This window comes from Tamandua tetradactyla, chromosome 13 (assembly GCF_023851605.1).
Source record: "Tamandua tetradactyla isolate mTamTet1 chromosome 13, mTamTet1.pri, whole genome shotgun sequence".
NCBI classification, from domain to species: Eukaryota; Metazoa; Chordata; class Mammalia; order Pilosa; family Myrmecophagidae; genus Tamandua; species Tamandua tetradactyla.
In genome coordinates, this window is record NC_135339.1 from 43,290,536 (window position 1) to 43,312,725 (window position 22,190).

The window sequence follows — 22,190 nt, forward strand, 5'->3', positions numbered from 1 at the left end:
ACCAAAGAAATCTTCTAAAGCTCATAGAGTAGTTCAAATCATGCACGTGGAGAGGGCAAGTCTTCCCCAGAGCTTAGAGCATGCAAGCCTTCTGCCCTGTTGTTCAGGAAGAGTATTGCCACCCCAGTGCTCTGAGATGGTGTGGCCTGTGCCCCAAGGATTGTGGAGAGTCTGCCCACCACTCCAGTGCTCTGAGAGGGTAAAGTCTGTACCTTGACATTTGAGGGAGTCTGCCTGCCATCCCAGTGCCTGGAGAGGGTGGAGCCTTTACCCCAGTGTTCATGTAGAGCATGGACACCAGACAAGTGCTTGAAAGTGGTGAGGCACTGCTCCATCAGGCTGGGAGGACAAAACATCATTCCATAGATGACTCTCAAACCTTGAAATCTAATAAAATATACCCTTCTGGGTTTTGAAATTGTTTGGAACCTGTGACCTCTGTTTTCCTTCCAATTTCTTCCTATAGTAATGGAAACATTTATCCTATGCCTGTCCCTCTATTGTATATTGGTAGCAGATAACTTGTTCTCTAGGTTTCACAGATTCACGGTCCGAGGGCAAACGTGTCCTAGGACACACCACAACCATAACCAATTTTTAAGGCTTTTTACTAAGTATTGTTTCTGAAATGACTGAAGACTTTTGGAATATTGTGATAGAATCAATGTATTTTGCATATCAAAAGAATGTTTCTTTGGGGGGTCCAGAGGGTGAAATGTGATGTTTTAATGCTCTATATACCTCTGAAAAACATGTCCTTAAATTTAACCCATTCCTGTGAGTGTGAACCTATTGTAAACAGGACATTTTGATGACATTACTTCAGTTAAGAAGGGGTAACCCACCACAATCAGGATGGGTCTTAATCCTACTACTGGAATCCGCAATCTCAAAAGAGAAAGGAGAGGCCAGGAGATGCCCCTAGCCATGTGACAAGCTAAAGACTAAAGAGACTAAACATCACCAGAAGACCAGAGCACCATTGTTTAGAGGAAAGCATTGCCTTGATACCATGATGTAGACTTTCTTATAGCATCAAACTGTAAGCTAATAAATTCCCATTTTTTAACCAAACCCATTTCATGGTATTTGTCTGAGCAAACTAGGAAACTAAAAAAAAAAACCTGTAACCTGACAAATTTATTATTGTTTGAGCTTCAGCAAGTAAAGTATCCTAAGCAATTTACTTTTTTCTCTGTACAAAATACAGTAAGAAAAATCTCCTTGCTTTAGTTTGCTAAAGCTGCCAGAAATACCAGAAATAGAATGGCTTTTATAAAGGTGATTTATTAAGTTACAAGTTTACAGTTCTAAGGCCATAAAAATGACCAAACTAAGGTATCCAGAGAAAGAAACCTTGACTCAAAAAAGGCCAATTCCCTCCTGTTGTTTCTCTGTCACATGGGAAGGAACAGGGCTGGCATCTGCTGGTCCTTGGTACTGGTTCCATTGCTTCAAGCTTCTGATTCTAGTGGCTTTCTCTCTAAGCATCATGGACCTTCACTTAGCTACTCCAAGACAACAAACACCCTGGGTTTCATCTCTTACCTTAGCATTTCCTGGGGCCAGAGATTTCTTCTCTCCTGGTTTCTGGTTTCAAACGGTTCTCTTAGGTTCTTCTGCTTCTCTAGTCATCTGCATCTACATCAGTTCTGAAGTAACTGTGCTTTCTCCAAAATCTCTCCCATTTTAAAGGATTAAAGAATTCAAGAACCACCTTGAATGGGCAGATTCCTATCCCCTCTAATCAAAAGTTCACACACAAAGTTAAGTGGTCAATCTCTTTGGAAATAATCTAAGTAAAGGTTCCACCCTAAACAATAGTCTGGTCCCACAAGATTGGATCAGGATTGAAAGAAAATGGCTTTTCTGGGTCAGATAACAGTTTCGACTAGCACACTCCCAACTGGAAGTTTTGCATTATATGTGTATTCTTATACAATGCCCATTATCATTGTTTTTAATGTTTTAATAGTTGTATTTATTTTGGAGAAATCCCAACACATGTCCATTTCCTAGCTATGGAATGTAAGGTGTGATACTAAGGGCCAAAATTCTCTGAAATGATTTTTATCCCCGGCAGCCTGACAGCCGTAAAACTGCTTTAAGAATCAAGAAATATGCCAAAATCTGAAATAAACCCTGTGACCTGAGGAGTGAAAGTGTCAGGAGGATTTTTCTGTTTCATTTTGTTTCCTGCTGTAAACTTAAATCATTGTCAAATTGTGGAATGAAAAACTCTTTTCAAGGGACTGAAGAAAATTTCAGCCACTGAAGCTCTCTTCCATAGTTTCAAACTTATATGAGGCTTCTTTGCCAGCTGAACTGGCAATTTTCTCAAGATTCTCAAGAACTTTCTCTAGATTCTCCTCCTAGTTCACATTAGCTGTAAATGTACTCCACTAATTTAAAATTGTGTATTTATTCCATGATATTCTCTGCTATGCAGTAATTCATGAACTGAAACGGGAGGGTTTTGAGCGGGCCTGGGAAATGTTGCCCTAGACATTAAGTAGAATTTGTCTACCTATAAAACCAAATTGTCAGAGCAGGATAGGATTATAGAAATCATGGAGTGTGGTTTGAGGTAAGTAACTAGTGAGTGGTCGTAGGAACTCCGACTGCAGGGAATGTATGTCCCAGATTTGGGGAGATGGTCTCAATTTAAAGAACTGTTTTACCTTATTGTACTAGATATTAGCGCAATTTTAAAATTGACTGAAAGCAGAGGATCTCAGCCAGGTGTGATTTTTGCCCCCCAAGGGACATCTGGCAATGTCTAGGAGACATTATTGATTGTCACCACTGGGGAGGGAGTGCTCCCGGCATCTAGTGAATAGAGGCCAGGGATGCGGCTAAACAATCTAAATTCATAGGACGGCTCTCTCCACAACACAGAATTTTTCAGGTCAAAATGTCAGTAGGGGTGAAACTGAGAAATTCTGGCTTAGAGGAATATAGTCAACAGAGAAATAAGATATCATACGAAATCTTTATCTTTAATGAAAATTATAGAAAACCACTGTTGTCCATATTATTGTATGTAGTAATTAAACCACATTTTGGCATCCTGGGCTACAGACCATTTAAAAAGACCTTTGTTCCTTGTCTACTGCTGTGTTTCTAATCTTTATCCCATTCTTATTTCAATCATGTCCCTTCTAAAGCCATGAAGGACACTTTCTATATTCAAGATATTCGTCAAGGTACTACTTGGTCTTTTTTAAATCAAGCTTTGTGAAAAAGTGGTGAACTCCTTTTGAACATTGCTTCTTATCAATTATTTTTCAATGATAGCTTAGGAACTACAGTACAAAGTGAGAACTGGCATTTATTTGATGCCAGAAGTACATTCAAAAGAAAAGCTTGAAATTTATAAACCTGCTCCACACGGGGAGCTGTTCTTGTTTATGTTCTCCCCTCTCCTCTTGTATAATTGAACAAAATTAAATCACTACGCTTCCCTTAAAAGTTAAATGAACAAAAAGCCTAATTTGGTTTCTGGGTTTCAATGTGGAATATTTACTCCAGAGCTACTTGATGGCTACTGCTATACTTTAATAGTATACTATTTAATTACTGCTTTAATAGCAGTAATCAGTATTAACTTTAGTAACTTGGAAATAAATGATTTTCACTGTGTTGCATTGTAAATAAAACACAGAATATATTGCATACCTTGAAGCTATTAATTGCTTCCTATACTGGCAGCTATTGTTGATTAAAGCTTACCTATGCAAATGCTGTTATGTCCCTGAGATTTTGACAAATAGAAAGAAGTAAAAACATTGTTACTGATATTTACTCAATAAACAATGAAAATTGTCTAAAGAAAACTGTAGGAGATCCAGCTGATCTTCAGAGCACCTATGGAATCTTCAGAATTAACTTCTAGGAAATGGCTGATTTGGAGCAAAGAAAAGACCTTGTTTTAGATAAAAATCGAACAAAAAATATTGACAATAGAGTAGTTACATTAAAAAAAAAACCTGAAAAATTAAACTATTTGTCTCTTGTTCTGGGTTTTCTATACTTTTTATTTTTCGTGGATTTACAAAATCCCATGTTAACAAGTTTTAAAAAAAAAATAACGAAAAAATATGTCCTCTTCATCTCTGTGTACTTCCCTGCTCACATATGCTTCACTCACAAAAATAAAAACAAAAACAAAAACTACCTACCCCACAGGATTTTTATTTTTAAGCTCTTGATTATGGAGTCATAAGTTTCAGATATGAAAACAAATGATCTAGCAATGAAAGTTAAAATATTTGTTTTGCTTTAATTCAGGTATTCAACTAAGAGTCATTCCCCAATCCTTTTCCTGAAAGTAGAAGATCATGTTGACTTTGATAAACAAATGGTTAGAAAGAACAGTAAAACTTGATTGCCACTTGAATTCTATTAATCTAATCACTGCATACTGGGTGATTTTGAGTCAGAAGCTGTTTTTATGAGTTGATGAAATATTCAAAGATTACTAATCCACAATTAGTAATCTTTACCAATAATATACATATACTCATAAATGTAATCATATATTTTGTGTGTGCAGCTTTTTTTTCCATTTTCCATATTTTGCTTGACTTCCTATTTTCTTACCTCTCTCCATTTGACTCCTAGTCCTTACTCACCAAACAACATAAATTAACCAATGTATACATGTTTACATATTTACACATGAACTACACACACCATATATTTTATATGTTTTTATCATAGTCATGTATATAAAATTATTTTGAGTTTTCATTTAGTTATTTCTTTTCTTTTGAAATAATTTGTAATTTACAAAAAAAGATGCAAGAATAGTACAAAAACATCAGAGAATAATTAAATGGCATGAGGTTCCTCCACCCCCAAATGTTTAGTGTGTAATACCTATAAAAAAGATAATCTCCTATTTTTCACACAATCATGAAATTAACATTGTTACATTACTACAATGTTACCATCTGACTCCATTCAATTTTTGCTTATCGTCCTTTAAAAGTGAAAGAATCCAATCCAGCCTCACACGTTGCATTTAGATGCCAAAGCTCTTTAGTATCCTTCAATCTGAAATATTCCTTCCTTCACTCCCCTGCCTCCAACATTTGTAGAGATTAGAATTTTTGGCAGGAATGTCACGGCAGTCATGCTGTATTCTTCTCATTACATCTTGTCAGATGGTACATAGTTTTAATCTGTCCCATTACTGGGAATGTTGTCAATACACTGAATAAAATTGCACCTGCCTTAAAGGACTTGAAGACCTACATGAGACTATATAAACATTCTCTTCACTTTTCTTTTCACTCATTTTATAAAAACATCTATTGTGCTCCTTGGCTGAAATAATTACCATGATTTTTGCCAAGTGATCATTTTCTAATGCCATCATCCCTCTACATTTATTAGTTGGTACTGTAAAAAAAAAAATTATTTTCTCCCCTATGTATTTATTCAGTTATGCATTAAATAAACTTGTAAACGTCTTTTATTTTCAATTTTTTACAGTCTATTATTGCTATTATTTATTTTGGTAATCAAATTATCCCAGAATTGGTCTCTGTGAGCCTCTTGCAGTAGGCTCTGTATTCCTTTGACATATTTCTATTATTCTTTTAGCACTTTGTTACTTTCTGGCACAGCAAGATGTTTTATACTCAGTTGGTGCTTTGCTCATCACAGTCCTGGACATACCGTTTTTCTAAAGAGCTCAGAATAGAGAATGGTATTTAGAAACCAAGATCTGGTTGCACCAAGTATTAATTGCTATTGTACATCACTGCCCACATTCCCTTTCAGTGGACAGGGCTAGGGCAATATATGTATGTCTTTGTGTGTACATATATGTGTATGTTTTAAGCATATCTGTATTCATTTTCTATCTAATGTATCTAATCTATCTATAGTGAAAACCATGAACTCACATGCATAACTCCAATTCCATTCTGACTAGTTTTCTACATTTCCATGTTTTCAACACCCCTCTCTGACATTGGGAACTGTATCTTATTAAGTTCAACATATTTACTTAGTGAATAAATTTTACTTGTATATAACTGTGGTAGTTAGGTTCAGGTGTCAACTTGGCTAGGTGAAGGTTCCTAGTTCTAGCGCTGTGGACATGAGCTAATGGCATGTGAACCTCATCTGTTGTTGATTACATCTGCAGTTGTCTAGGAGGCATGCCTACTGAAATGAATGATGTTTGATTTAATTGGCTGGTACTTAAATGAGCGAGCTCAATGTAGCACAGCAAAAGCAGCTTAGCATACCTTACCTCAGCAGTTGCAGCTCAGCCCAGGCCTTTGGAGATGCAGAAAGGAATCACCCTGGGGAAAGTTGTTGAAACCCAGAGGCCTGGAGAGAAGGCCAGCAAAGATCACCCTGTGCCTTTCCATGTAAGGAAGAACCTCAGTTGGAAGTTACTTGCCTTTCCTCTGAAGAACTAACAAAATAAATCCCCTTTCATTGAAATCCAATCTATCTCTGGTGTCTTGCCTCCCAGCAGCTAGCAAGCTAGAACAGATTTGGTACCTGAGAAGTGGGGTGCTGCTGCAGTTTGCAAACACCAGACATGTTGGACCAGTTTTTTTGGATGGATAAGGGAAAGATTTTGGAGGAATTGTGAAGACAATGATGGGGAAGTCCTGGAGTGCTTGAAGAAATTGTTGGTGTAAATGGAACCACTGCCAATCCGAACAAAGGAGAACATAAAAGGGGCAAATTGGAGTTTGCAGAGTGAAAACCATGGAGGCTCAGGTCTGAGGCCAAGACACCTCTGCCAGGAGAGTGGACCCACCCACATACATGGTGAGAATGAGTCTCCCACCTCGTTGCAGTGAAAAAGTTGTGCCACCTCAGGCCTTAGAAAAGGTACAGCACACTCCTTGGAGACTGGGGAGATTCTGGCTGACACCAATGGAGGGGTTGAGCATGTGCCCTGGAAATGGCAGAGAGCCCAGGTGTGGCCCTGATGCCTGGAGAGGTTGGAGCCTAGAAAAAGATATCTCCTCAATGTCCCCTGAAGTTGATTCAGAAAGAAGCGGGCCACTGCATAGGCTCTTGGAAAGGGTGGGACTGGTACTTTCTAAAGCTGAAGGATAAATGACTTTCAGACTTTGAAATCCAATGGAGTTTGCCCTGCAGGTTTTCAGAACTGTTTGGATCTTGTGACTGTTGTGTTTCTTCCAATTTTTCCCTATGGAAATGAAAAGCTGTATCCTGTGACTGTCCTCCTTTGCATATTGGCACCAGATAACTTGTTCTGAGATTCATAGGTCCACAGCTAGAAGAGAATCTTTTGCCCTTTAATATTGTTTAAGGTGATGCTTGTAGTTGCCAAGTTGACAAGGAGTGGATATGTGGTAGTAAGGTTCAGGTGTCAACTTGACTAGGCAAAGGTGTTTAGTTCTATTGCTGTGGACATGAGCTAATGAGCTGTGAGCCTCATCTGTTGCTGATTACATCTGCAGTCGGCTAGGAGGCATGCCTGCTGCAATGAATGACTTTGACTTAATTGGCTGGTGCTTAAATGAGAGAGCGCAACATAGCACAGCAAAAGCAGCTCAGCATACCTCATCTCAGCACTCACAGCTCAGCCCAGGCCTTTGGAGATGCCAAAAGGAATCACCCCAGGGAAACTTGTTGGAACCCAGAGGCCTGGAGAGAAGGCCAGCAGAGATCACCCTGTGCCTTCCCATGTAAGAAAGAACCTCCGTTGAAAATTAGCTGCCTTTCCTCTGAAGAACGAAACAAATCCCCTTTTATTGAAATCCAATCCATCTCTGGTGTGTTGCATTCCAGCAGCTAGCAAACTAGAACAATAAACAACCTCCTGCTTCCACCACTGAGCCAAGGCCCTCCTTACCCCTCTCATGGTCTCATACTTTGCTGCCACCCTCCCCTCATCAGTTAATAATACTTGGGTTGATTCAATCTGGGCAGTTATGAATAATGTCACTGTGAACATCAATGTGGAAAACTGTTCTCTTTTGGTTACTGCTTGTCAGGAATGTCTTTTTCTATACTTTCATCTTCAACTTATTTTTGTCTTTTAATCAAAAGAGATTTTCTTGCACATATCTAGATATTGGCTTGTACAGAGTCTATAGCTGGATCATGATTTTATGTATCCATTTTGCTGATCTCTGCCTTTTGACTAGAGAGTTTAAGCCATTTCTATATAAAGTAATTATGGATAAAATGTGACTTACTTCTGGAATTTTGCCATTTATCTGCATATCTTATACCTTTCCTGTACTTCATATCTTATTTTACTATTTTATTTTGTGTTTGATTTTTGCAATGTACAATTTTGATTCTCTTTTCCTTTTGTGTATTTATTTTTATTTGTCAGATCTATTTTTTCTTCTCTTTCTTGTTAGCCTTTAAGTACCCCTTACTAATACTCTTCAATTCTGTATCCTTCTCCAGATCTCTCTTCTCCTGGGCTTTTTCTGTTCTTTTTTTTTTTTTAGGGACAGAACTCCCTATAATATTTCCTGTAGGACAGGTCTCTTGTTAACGAATTCTCTCAGCATTTGTTTATCTGTAAAAATTTTAAACTCTCTCTCACTTTTGAAGGACAGCTTGCTGTAAAAAGAATTCTTGGCTGGCAGTTTTTCTCTCTCAGAATCTCAAATATGTCTCGCCACTGCCTTCTTGCCTCCATGGTGCCTGGTGAGTAGTCAGTACTTTTTGTCTTATGTGGCTTCTCTTGTATGTGGTGAGTTGCTTTTCTCTTGCTGTTTTCAGGAGTCTTTCCTTCTCTTCAGTGTTTGATAGTCTAATTAGTATGTGTCTTGGAGTGCATCTATTTGGATTTATTATATTTCAGAGTTTGTTGGGCTTATTTGATTTGCATAATTTTGTTTTTTTATGGAGATTAGGAAGTTTTTCCCAATTATCTCCTCAAATAATCTTCCTAGTCCTTTGCTCTTGTCCTTCTGGGACCCCAATGATTCTTATATTAGGGAGTTTCATTTCCCTGAGATCCAATTCAAATTTTTCCATCTTCTCCACCATCTGTTCTTTCCTGTGTTTGAATTCAGTTTGTGTATTTTTTTACTACATTTTCTTCATGGGATCACAATTTAACATGCTACATTCATAACAATCTCTATGAATGTGTACCAACTTAATTCCAACCGCATACAAAAACTCTGCTACTAGTCTCCATTTAATTGTTTTATTACAAATTACATTTTTATACATTGTGTATCCATGAATATAGAATTATAATTAATTTTTTCTGCATTCATCTTTTACGTCCTTACACACTACAAATATAACAATACTGACTTTTGTATCTACCCATGTAGTTATTTCTATCAGAGTTCTTTATTTTCTTATATGGCTTCAAGTTATCGTCAATTGTCCTTTCATTTCAGTCTGAAGGACTCTCTTCAGAATTTCTGGTTGGAAAGATCTACTAGTGGTAAATTCCCTCAACTTTTATTTATTTGAGAATGTCTTAATTTCATTTCTGAAGGATAGTTATGCAAGATACACAATTTTTGGTTAATTGCTTTTCTTTTTTTCCTTAAAATATAATATCCGAATCCTTACTGGCACCCATGATTTCTTATGAAAAATCTACAGCTAATAGTACTCAGGACCCCTTCTGCATGACAAGTCACTTTTTTCTTGATGCTTTAAAGTTTCCTTCTCAGGCCTCAGCTTTTCAAAAATTGATTATAATATGCATAAGTGTGGATCTCTCCATTTATCCTTTTGGGGGTTGTTGGGCTCCTTGAAGGTGTTGATTCATGTTCTTTTATCAAATTTCTGAAAATTTGCCCATTGTATGCTCAAATACTCTGTGTCCCTTTCTTTCTCTCTCTTCCTTACAGGAGCCCCATTATACATTTGGTACTATGGTTGATGATATCTGTTGTCTCTTAGGGTCTGATCATTTTCTTTTATTCTTTTTTCATTCTAACACTCAAACTGGGTAATTTCAATTGACCTATTGTTCTCATTTGCTAACTGCCAGAATGCAATATACCAGGAATGGAATGGCTTTTAAAAGGAGGAATTTATTAAGTTGCAAGTTTACAGTTCTATGGACATGAAAATGTCCCAAATAAAGCAAGTCTATAAAAATGTTCAAATTAAGGCACCAACAAGAGGTGACCTTCACTCAAGAAAGGCCGATGAAGTTCAGGGTTTCTCTCTCAGCTGGAAAGGCACATAGTGAACATGAAAATGTCTGCTAGCTTTCTCTCCAGGTTTCTTGTTTCATGAAGCTCCCCAAAGAGTATTTTCCTTCTTCATCTTCATAGGTCTCTGGCTGCGAGGGTTCCCGTAGTTCTTGTGGCTTTAAAAGAGACTCTCCAAAATGTTTCCTCCTTTAAAGGATTCCAGTAAATGAGTCAAGACCCACCTGGACTGGGTGGAGTCACATCTCCCTCTAACCAAAGGTTAATACCTATAATAGGGTGAGTTGCATCTCTATGGAGATAATCTAATCAAGTTTCCAACCTAAGGTGCTAAATAGCGATTAAAGGAAATGTCTGCTTCCACAAGATGGGATTAGGATTAAAATATGGCTCTTCTAGGGTACATAATCCTTTCAAACCGGCACATCTATTTTCAAGTTTAAAAATTCTTCGGCTGTTCAAATCTGCTATTGAAACCCTCTAGTGAATTTTTTTTTTTTAATTCCTGCTAATGTATCTTTCAGCTCTAAAACTTTTGTTTGGTTCATTTTTATAATTTCTATTTCTTTATTGTTATTTTTTAACTTCTTACATTGTTCTATTGGTCTTCTTTAGCTTTTTGTCCATTGTTTCCTTTAGCTCTTTGAGTATTTTATGAGAGTTGGTTTGTATCTTTGTCTAGTAAATCCAGTATCTGTTCTTCCTCAGGAACTGTTTTTGTTAATATCTTCCATCTTCTGATAATGGACCATGAATTTTGTCTTCATTTTTAGGCTACTGTGACCTTTATTATGCAATGTGTTGATTTAAACAATGGGAATTTACTGGCTAACAGCTTGGGATGCTAGAAGGTTTGCCTCCCCCCACATTGGTGGTATTATAGTTGACCTGCAATTCTTGGGTTCCTCAGCATTTTTCTGTCACAATGCAATGCCCTCTCCATTCTTTTCCAAGTTCAGTTGACTTCCAACTTCTGGCTTCTCCCTGTGTCTTTTTCTTTATAAGCCCTCCAGTAAAATCATTAAGAACCATCCTGATTCAGTTGGCCACATTAACGAAGAATAACATCTTCATTAGGACCTACTTACAATGAGATCATGCCTGCGGTAATAGGATTAAGATTAAGAACATGGGCATCTCCCAAGACACAAAATTCAATTTACCACACTTTTATGTTATTTGATTGCTTCATAATTTCTTACTGAAAACTGGAATTTGAGATATTATTAAGTGGTAATTCTGTAAATCTGATTCTTTCTTCATGCTCAGGGTTGTTTTTGCTACTTGTCGGCAGTAGCTGTTTATTTAATGACTTTTCCAAACCATTTTGTAGAGGCTCTTTTCTTTATCAGTTGTAGTACCCTAAAGCACTCTTCTTTAGTTTATGTTCAGCTAGTGCTTTAACAAAGATCTCCTTGAATGCCAAGTGTCAAAAAAAATGAGACTGAGGGAGAGAGAGAAAGGAGAAAGAGAGAAAATATCAACAATAGTAAGGAGTCAGAAGAGAAGAAAGAGAGGAAGAAAAATCCCACTTCTTCTAGTCTTTTAGATTAACTTTATGCTGGAGGAATCCTTCCATACATATCCAGGCCATTTACAACTCTTCCTTAGTCTTCACTTCCTCCTTATACTAAGTCTAGCAGTCAACCAGAGGTGAAAACTTAGAATCTTCTCAGCTACTTTGTAAGTATGTCTTGCCCTGGTTGCATGCAGAGCTTTCTAAATTCTCTTGTATACAGAGGTACTTTTAAATGCCTAAATTTTCCAGAGACTCTCAATACCACTTTTCCTCACAGGCTTTTTGTATTATATTTTTTGCCTCAACTGTAATAGTTTATCCAGGTGGGCTATGAGTTGTTTATTCACCATATACAATATTTTCAAAGAATGCCCACCAATTTTTCACCCTGAATAGATTCTGATTAGGTGAAACGAGGACAAACATTTTTTGTTAGTCCTTTAGATAGCCCCAGACAGATCGGACAGACAACCCCCTGTGAATAGGGAGTGCTCTATTCCCTCCAGAACCGGGGATTTGCTTCCTACACTGGGAAGCCTGACATCTTCAAGATTTCTGCCAAGCTAGAGAGTGAGTGGATCAAGGACAAATAAAAATATTTCAAAGCTTCCCTATCATTTTTAAATTGTCTTTTTCTTTATTTACACTTAACTTCATCATTGTAATCTTTGACTGATTCTAGTTTTAACAAGGTTTATTTTGACAGTTTCTGATTGAATTTTTGATGTTTCTGTGGAGGGATGGGAGCTGAGAGTTGCCTACTCTTCCATTATTTGCCAACATTATTTTCTTAAGTTTTTATCTTTGATAAAGTAGGGGACATAATACCATTGAGGGTTATTTTGAGAATTAGATGAAATGGGATATAAAGTTCCTGATGCAGGTGGGGCAACAGTGGCTCAGTGGCAGAATTCTTACCTGCCATGCCAGAGACCCAGGTTCAATTCCTGGAGCCTGCCCATGCCAAAAAAAAAAAAAAAAAAGCTCCTAATGTATAATAGAGGACAATGAGTGCTAACTATTATTATTTGAATGAGTTATTTTGAATATTTGTATTAGTTACAAGTTTATTTTGTTGATGATTCCCTAATTCCTAGAATACTTGGTATTATAGGTCCATTTTAGGACGCATCACCCCTTTGTGTCTCAAGGTTAGCCATTTTGAACCACAAAGAAAATATTTGAGATTGGGCTGCCGTAGAGTCTCCCTGATCTGACTAGAGTCTAGTGCCTTTTTCCTTTCTGGAATTCATTTACTTACAGAGAATTTTTGCTAGCTGAGGCAAGTAAACATATACTCTCCTTTAAACTCTATTAATTTCCAACATGATCAGCAAAGAATCTGCCTTGCTTTCCATGCCTAAAGCATTTTATTTGCCTGTGTGAGCAAAAGATCATGAATCAATTTCCAACATGATCAGCGGAGAATCTGCTTTGCCTTACTAGCCTAAAGCATTCCATTTCACTGTGGGAGCAAAAGATTATGAATCACCTACAATATAGGAAGAGAAAAAGGTGTTTTGAGCTCTAGATCCTTTCCATGTGTCATGTTTTCAAATCTTTTCATTTAGGAGTTTATTTATGGTTTTGTGGTATATTTAGCTGCATTTCCAAATTTCAGTTATGCCATATTTGTGTATTATTTATAATATTATTTGCTATTTATATTTTTTGAAAATTAAGGGAACTGACACTTTTATTAGAATGAATTTATTTCAAAAATAAGTTGTAATCAGAATGATAAACGAAAAAACAATACTGCTTGATCTAAATAGAATGTATGCATTAAAACTTATTTAACATATATCCATAAATACTAATATTTTAAAAAGAGCCACCAATTTACCACCAGGACTGCAAATACACATGTTTGGAAGCAGTGCTGTATTAATTTGATAACTTAAGCCCTTACTCTCAAGTAGCTTAATAACGTAAATCAGAACTTGTTTGCCTAAGTGAGAAAAGAAAAGATCATCTAAATCCATTGATTTCTAGCTATCTAGAATCCCAAAGGGCAGGTACTTTGTCTTAATGTCCTGTGAAATGTGTAGAATCATTCTGTGTGCATAAAGCACACTCTACCAGATGGTATTTGATGGCTGTGTTCATCATTAACATGAACAGTATATTAGTTTAGAGAAAATTTGTTTTTTTCTTCCAAAATTTCTATTTTCCAGTGTCTGAGCATGTTGCTTATTTAGAACAAGTACTTCTGTGTCCTTACTGGGGCTTCTTCAAAATGGGCTACTCAAATTTAGATACAGTAAGCAAGCCAATTGGTTAGACTAGGAGCAGATATTTTGATTTTTAGAGAGACTCTTTGCCCTGCATACAAAAATCAGAAGGACCACTTTTATGCTTCGTATCATGATGACAGCTTGTTTAACCAGCAAATCAATGACTAAACTCCATCACTTGCTACCTGTGCAGAGTGAACATCATTCACTCATTTCACCTGCAGTATTTAAATGGCCAACTGAAACTGAAGAGCTAGTTTTCCACTTAGCTCTCCTCTATCCATCACAGACTTCACTTTTTCCTCCAGCTCAGCGGGCATGTCTCCACCCCTCGCCTTTTCATTTGCTGTGCTTCCTGCCTGAAAATCTCTTTCCCAGATAACAAAATGACTTACTCATCTTTTTTAAGTGTTTGACAAAATTTTACCTTTTTTGTATGTTTACCCATTTATTAGTGCAAGCCCCATCTTTCTCATCCTATATAACTTCCTGACTTATTTTATTTCAATAACCCTTATATGCATTTGAAAGCCATATATTTTAACTATCTGTTTATTGTCTGTAACCCCTGATTGCACTTTAAGCTTTGCAAAGGCAGAGATTATTGTTTGGACTGCTGACTGCTGAAGTACAGTGCTTAACATAGTAATAAATATTTGATGAATTAATGAGTGAAGACTACAGATGTTGTTATTATACTTGTTTTATAGTTAGGTATTTTTTCCAGAGGTGTGATAGAGCCAGGACTGGAAACCAGGTAGCTGACTCCAGAGTCTATTTAGAAAACTGCATGATAAATCTAGGGAGGATGATCATGACTGTACAAGACCTTGAAGAAGAGGTCTTGAATTTGACTTCCTTTACAAAAATAAAGACTTAGGAAATGTTTTGCACTAAGTAAGAGTAATTCCTATTTATAATATTATGGAACATATTAAATGATACTAGTCTCTTATTTTTCAAAATGAATCAGTTGCTACTGTTTCTCGATTTAAAAAGATGTATGTTTCAATTAAGTGAACAATAGAAAATTCTATCTGGAGGGGTAACAGAAATTGCAATGTAATTGAAGTATTTTGCCTATACCATCTACTTTGAAGGTTTTTGGGAGGCTTAAGTTTAGTAACGCATGCAAAAACATAATATACTGCCTGACATTTAGTAAGGAGGCTTTAAGTTTTAACTTAAACAAGGATTTGTCTATCAGATATTATTGTAAAATTCTACCCATCACTTAGAAGCACTTGGGTAGAGTCATACAAAAAAAAACTACTTCAAAAATATTTTTAGAAATATATTTTGAAGCACATACACACACGGGATCAAATCTCAATACTCCAATAATCATTGCATCTATTCCTGTTTGCAATTATTTCTTACATACATTATTTCTCCCCTTTGGACATTTGCATATAGAGATATATAATGTTTATATATGAGCTAGCACATGTAAAGGAACAATTTCAGAACTTTGCTGCAGAGATCACAATTCTCTTTTTCTCTTTTGACTGAGAATGTATGAATCTTCCCTAATTACTATACAATTTGCTGCCAAGCCTGAAACAACAAAGGATTGCCTAGGAGGATAAAATAAGTAAAACAATCAGATAAGGATTTGCCTCTAAATCCTGGGACTTCGAGTTTTCCCATATGGGCACAACCTTACATAACAACAAAGTAGGCAAATTATTGACACACAATCCTTAAATGCCTAGAATATTTAAATGGTCAACCAAAACTGAAGAAATATTTCAAAATACTTCATAGGAAGTTATTAATTTGGCTAAAAATGTTTAGAATCCTTTCTGAATGCGTCCCCATAATTTAATTGGGGAAATGACAACTGAGTTATGAAACAAAATGATATAACATTCATAGGGCTCTCATCAAAAATATTTCTGGGCGGGCCGCGGTGGCTCAGCGGGCAAAGTGCTTGCCTGCTATGCCGGAGGACCTCGGTTCGATTCCCGGCCCCAGCCCATGTAACAAATACGGAGAAACAGAATACAATAAAACAAGAAAATGTTTAAAGATGTTTCCCTTTCTTCCTTCCTTCCTTCCTTCTCTCTGTCTTTCCTTTAAAAAAAAAAAAAAAATATTTCTGGGCTCTAAGAATGTTAAATACTAGAGTAGACCTGATACATTGAAAGAAAGGTATAATATTAACCTGGATTTATAGTTGTTTACAAAAAGCTATCTTGCTCCAAAATGTACTTCTAATTTTTATGAAAACACAAGACCATAAATTGTGTCTCAAGAAAAAAAGCAATTAAAACAAAAAACAATGACAATATATTAATAAATAAACAAAAATAACTTGAAAATATCTGTAAGAGTATGACAGGGGAAGATGACTCTCTAAAAGAGAAAACAATAGTTTAATGTGTGCTTTTAAGTGTTAAAATATGGTGTTCAGATATAACATAATTCTGTGTTTCTTCAATGTTGATGCTAACTCAGTATCATTACTTGTGGTTCCATTTTATCTTTCATGCTAGTACTTGAGCAAAGAACAGAACAGAAGGGAAAAATACACAATCTATTACCAATTCCAATGAGTGTATTTCTTGAATTCTTTTGGTTCTTAATTTCTGTTCATTGGCTTCATTATAGTTAACATAATGAAAGTTGCCTTTTAATGTTAGATTTAAATGGAATGTTTCAAAATGCTTAAATTATTTTACCTAAGTTAATTATTTCACAGTTTTTGTAAATTAAATTAAATTAAATTTTGTTTTATTATTATTATTATCATTGAGTATATAAGAATACAACAGTTTTCCTGGACAAAGACTGTGGATTCTTTTGCTCGACGTAGTCAATAACCAATTCCTGAGACACTGGGGTTTCAAAGAGAGAAAGAATTTATTACTAGGTACATAGTAGGAGAGCAGACGGCCTAGTAGCCCCAAAATCTGTCCCCCACACTGCAGTAGTTCTGATAGTTTTATTAGAGAAAAAGATGGGCAGGGTTTAGTATAATGAGCAGTTGCCCCAGGTGATATAATTAGAGGTGATCTAATTATTGAGCATACACAGATTGATTACATGATTAGAGGATATTTATATATATAAGACAATCATGGAATGAGGTTATAGGTGGCCTGTAGGTTTAAGTCTAAGCTACTGCGCATGTCAGGCAGGCCCCTTTTGGTTAGATACAGTCTCAATCATCAAGATAACTTTGGACTTGGGGTGGGTTAGTTCTGGGCTGACCCATGACCCTTCATTAATAAACATTAGGGGCTGTCTTTAGTGATTATAAGACTAAAATTGAAAAACTGGATAACTGGGTACAAAGAAAGGTTAGTCACAAGATTTACAATCACAGGGGCAAAACATAAGAGCTATACAATCATTATCAGAGATCAAGGCAGTTGGATTACAATGTAGAGATTTGAAGTATTTCCCTCTGTCTACTCCAATATACTAGAAAGCAAAAAGGAATAGCTGTACACTGATTCAGTAATCAAAACCATCCCTTAAATTCTGATTTCTCAGTTACGACAGCCTTTGCTCCCCCCCCCCAAATTAAATCTTGTTCTGGAAAAAATGCTTACTCTGTCCACTTAACTAAAAATGGGTTGCATTGTGGATGCAAGGAAGGAAGCAGGGCCTCAAGTAAGATGACTATTACTATAATACCTGAGGAAAGTGTCAGGAGAGTTCAGACACAGTCAATATTGCAAACATTCTCCAAAGATATATCCAATGAGATTTTCTCACGTGTTACATTGGGGAGTAAGAGTGAGTGGTCAAGGCTCAAATCTGGCCTGAGCAAGCAACAAAACAGAGTTACTGCTATATACTGAGATGGTGAACATAGTGTAAATATCAGATTATTGGTTTTGTGGGGATGGGATGGGAAGGGAGGGTAGGAGGGAGATCAGGATTTGGGGTTTTGACATTTTAAACTGGGGATACTTGCTGTCATGTAATTGGAAATTCAAAGAGGCAATTGGATATGAGCCTGAAATTCAGGGGAAAGAGCTAGTCTGGAGATCTAAGTATACAGAAAGTATTCTAAGTTATGCAGTTGGCTGAGGTAATTAAGAAAAGGTGAGATCCAAGAACAAACCGTTGGAACGATGCAATGTAAATATACTGTATAGATGAAGTAAAATCAGCAAAGTAAATGAGAAGTAGCCGATAAGGTAGAATCAAAAGCAGGAGACTAGGAAATCATCAAAGGCACATGAAGCAAGTGGTCAATGGAAGGAGTTTTGTGAGACAGAGTTGAAATAATCCCACAAAACTTCTCCCAAAGGACCTGGCATATAATAAATATTATCTGTTATCCTAGACACTGGGGTTCACGCAGTCCAGGAGCGACCTTAGGTCATCAGTCTATTGTGGTGGCTGATAGAGATGTTCTGTGACCAGGGTTATATAATCCAGGTCAAAGTCATTGGCTCTACCGTGGGAACAGTCCCTCTGCAAGCCTGTGCATGGAATTTCACACTTGGGTTCTTACGGTCAGGACAGTTATGCCCAGTCACTGCAAGGACCCCACACAGCTATCCCTTTCTGAAGTCCCTTCAATTTCAGGGCAGTATCTGTCAGCCATAGAGGCTGGTGTCTCTCAGACCAGTAACCTAGTAACCTATAAATAAAACTCTTCTAGCCTTCTTTCAGACATTTCCCTCTTTCCTAAGGTCATGTTAAGACAGATCTCTCTCATACCCCTGATATATCATCCGGATTTCTTTCCTCACCCATGTCTCTGAAATGGGACTTAATGGTTCATTGGAAAAAGAATCAGACCCCAGACTCTAGTACCACAAAGAAGGGTGTACGTTTTTACTTGGGGCAAGAGTGATCTACAACTAAAAGTCAGAGTTCATAGGATTTTTCTTCTCTGATGTAGATGGGGGAGGGAAGACAAAAAAAATGATTAACATTTTTTAAAAGCTTTCATTATCCCGGATGTTAACCTGTGTATCTTAATGTACATAATTGCACTTAAACCTCTCAACATCCACTAGCTTTTGTATTGTTACAGTCCTCATTTTACAAATTAAGAAATTGAGAAATAGAGTTGCAAGGTAAGCAGACCTGGTCTTGTATTCAGACCTCCTGGCTCCAGATTCAGGATTCTTGACCAGAAAGCTTAACTGACTTGAATGATCATCTTGATAAATTATAAGCTGAAAAACATTTTAAAAGAATATATTAAATAATTCCTCAATACTAGTTTGTAATAGTAAATATTTGTGCAAATTTTCACACATTTGTTTAAATTGAGAAGATAGACTCATACAATTAAATGAATTAACCCTGGGAGGATCGTCATTGTGTTTTGACATGAGGTTAAGTCATGTGCAGCACTCACAAGATTCCGGTCTTATTCATTACTGCTGCCTTCAGACGACAGAGTATAGAAAAGCTGAGATCAGACCTGAATTTCACTTTACACCTTGCCGTTAGGCCATGCTTTGTGACACTTTTTCAGCAAGTAAATAATGATTATTTATTATATTCTGTGCTATTCATTTCAAGCTTCTATAAGACTCTTTACTGAATAGGAGTCATATCAATTACTTGATAATTGAATTATGTTTTCTCTCTAAAGGCAACTGATCGAGAGGGAGACCCTGTAACATATGCCATTGAGAATGGAGATCCTCAGCGAGTTTTTAATCTTTCAGAAACGTAAGTTAAGGATTATTTTGAAAGTGACTTTTTTTTTTTTTGCTTTTTTAATGTTAAACAATGTACTGGTAGCAAGAGAACAGACTCCTAATCAGAGGTCTTCAGTTGTTTGTATTTTGTTGCTGTTAGTATTCTTTTAATTTACTATGAATGTTAATGAGAGCTAAGAGGATAATTCTAACCCAGAAATCCTACCCAGGAGACTATTTATTTAAACATTTTTACTAGGTGAAATCCACTGGGTTGAAAACATTTCATTTGCAGGCATAGACAAGAATTAATTAGATCTTTTAATGTTGTTAGCTATACATAATGACGAGGACATCTACAAAGAGTACCTTGACACCATATAGTTCATTCAAAAGAAATTTTCTAAGACGAGGTGTATTATAAACATATTTAAGGTGACACCAAAACCCAAACTTCAATTTCTGGTTAGTTGCATACTAAAATATCTGAAAGGATTGCATGTCCAGGCTAAGTCTCTTTGAGTCTAGTTAAGTACCATTCTAGTTATTTTTCTTAATGTGTTGGAGACAATGCTAATCACCACTATTGAGAAAACCAGGACCAGGCATTGGGGATTCTGAGAGATCATTTGCTTCTCCTCTGCAACAGTGAAGTAGCCATTCTGCCACCACATTTGGCTGGTTGCTATGGAACTGTGCATGTTGCCTCTACTGTTTTCTGTGTGATTTCTACTGTTTTCTGTGTGATTTTGTTGAAAAAATGGAAACCTAAATTTGGCCCATGATTATAAAATGGAAAAGTGGACAAATGAGCTAATTCACTGCTTCAGCCTCACAGAATACCAGATCAAGAGAACCACCTGTGGTCACTTGGTCCTGTGATGAATACAGCAATTTCACACTGAATAGGGTTTTACAACCATGAACTAGTAATGTTTGGAAAACCACAGGCAAGCGCAGCATTTCCAAGACTTTTAAATTTCACAGATGATTAAAATTCCATTTAATGTAAAAGTTAACTATTTGAATTTTCCCTCATAGGGGGAAAATCATAAATCAGATACTATATAAAACCACCATTAAGAAAAGCTTAGAAAACTTGATTCTGATATAAGAATAGACATAGAGATGAATGAAATAGAATTAAGAGTCCAAAAAACAAACTTTCACAGTTACGGCCAATTGATTTCCAACAAAGGGGTCAAAACAATTTGGTAAGGAAGAAATGTTTTCAACAGATGGTTCTGGGGCCCTTGGATATCCACACTCCAAAGAGTGAGGTTGTAGCCCTTCTCCACACTATAGAAGAAAACATGATGGTATATTTTCGTGATTTGTATTAAGCAATGGGTTTCTTAGATATGACACCAAAAATAAAAGTGATTAAAAGAGAAAATTGATAAGGCAAACATCATCAAAATTTTTTAAAATATGCTTCAAAGGGCATCATCAACACAGTGAAAGAACAGCTCACAGACTGAAGGAAAATATTTTTAAATAGCATATATGATAAGGGACTTGTATCTGGAATATATAAAGAATTATTGTGACTCAATAATTAAAAGACAAATAACCCCATTAAAATGAGAAAGAATTTGAGTAGATACTACTGCAAAGATATATAAATAGCCTATAAGCACACAGAAATATACACAAGATCATCAGTCTTTTGGTAAATGCAAATTAAAACCACAATATGATACCACTTCACATCCATTTAGAATAGTTCTAATCAAAAACTATTTACACATTTTGGTGGATCTGTAAAATGCTTTAGCCACTTGGGAAAACAGTTAGGCAGTTCCTCCAAATGTTTAACACAGAGGTATCATATAACCCAGCAATTTCACTCCTAGGTTTCTACCCAAAAGAAGTAGAAACACATGTCTTCAAAAATACACACAAATGTTCCAGCTTTCAGTATTTGTTGTATGAAATCAAGAATTCTGTGAGGGGGAAAATAATTTTAAAATGATTGCAAAATTAGAAAAAAATAGTGAATGAAAGGTACACAGGTGGTTCAGTGGTAAAATGCTTGCCTTCTATGTGGGAGACCTGGGTTCGATTCCTGGACCATGTACTCCCCCCCCAAAAAAAATTAAAATGAATAAATAAATAAATAAATAAATGAAGTTCTGAAACATGCCACATCATGGATGAATCTTGAAAATATTATGTTAAGTAAGCTTAGTCACAAAGAACACATTATATGATTCCATTTCTATGAAATGTTCAGAATAGGCAAATCTATATAGACTTGAGGTTATCTGGGGCAGAGAGGTTGGGGAAAATGGGGAGTAACCATTTATGGGTACAGTGAGAGAAATTTTCCAAAGTTTATTGTGGTGATGGTTGCAAATAGTAAATGCCGTTGAATTGTGATCTTTAAATGGGTGAATTTTATGGTTTATCAATTATAGAACAATGCAGCTGTTTAAAATAGGAAGAGAACACTGAAATTTTCACCTGCCATAGAAGCAGGAAGTGTATTTTGCACTATCGCTTAAGGCTATCTTCCTGCTGTTAATTATTTTTCCCTGACGTTGAAGGATTTGGGTAATAATCATCTTAGAATATCATTACTCTTCCCCCTTCCATTGGGGTAAAAAATAGGCAAAAAAGTTTCTGTCGACTATTTAAAAACATTTGCTAACAATCTAGG

The 22,190-nt window shown here is 36.3% G+C and overlaps 1 protein-coding gene across 1 annotated transcript in view; it reads left to right on the forward strand.

Annotated features, from left to right (window-relative positions):
* The window catches only part of PCDH15 (protocadherin related 15), a 1,748,268-nt gene that overhangs the window by 1,449,365 nt on the left and 276,713 nt on the right, over window positions 1–22,190 (forward strand). Inside the window, exon 18 of the mRNA XM_077125289.1 lies at window positions 19,480–19,559. Coding sequence (XP_076981404.1) covers window positions 19,480–19,559 — 80 coding nt within the window. The remainder of the gene's footprint in view (window positions 1–19,479; window positions 19,560–22,190) is intronic.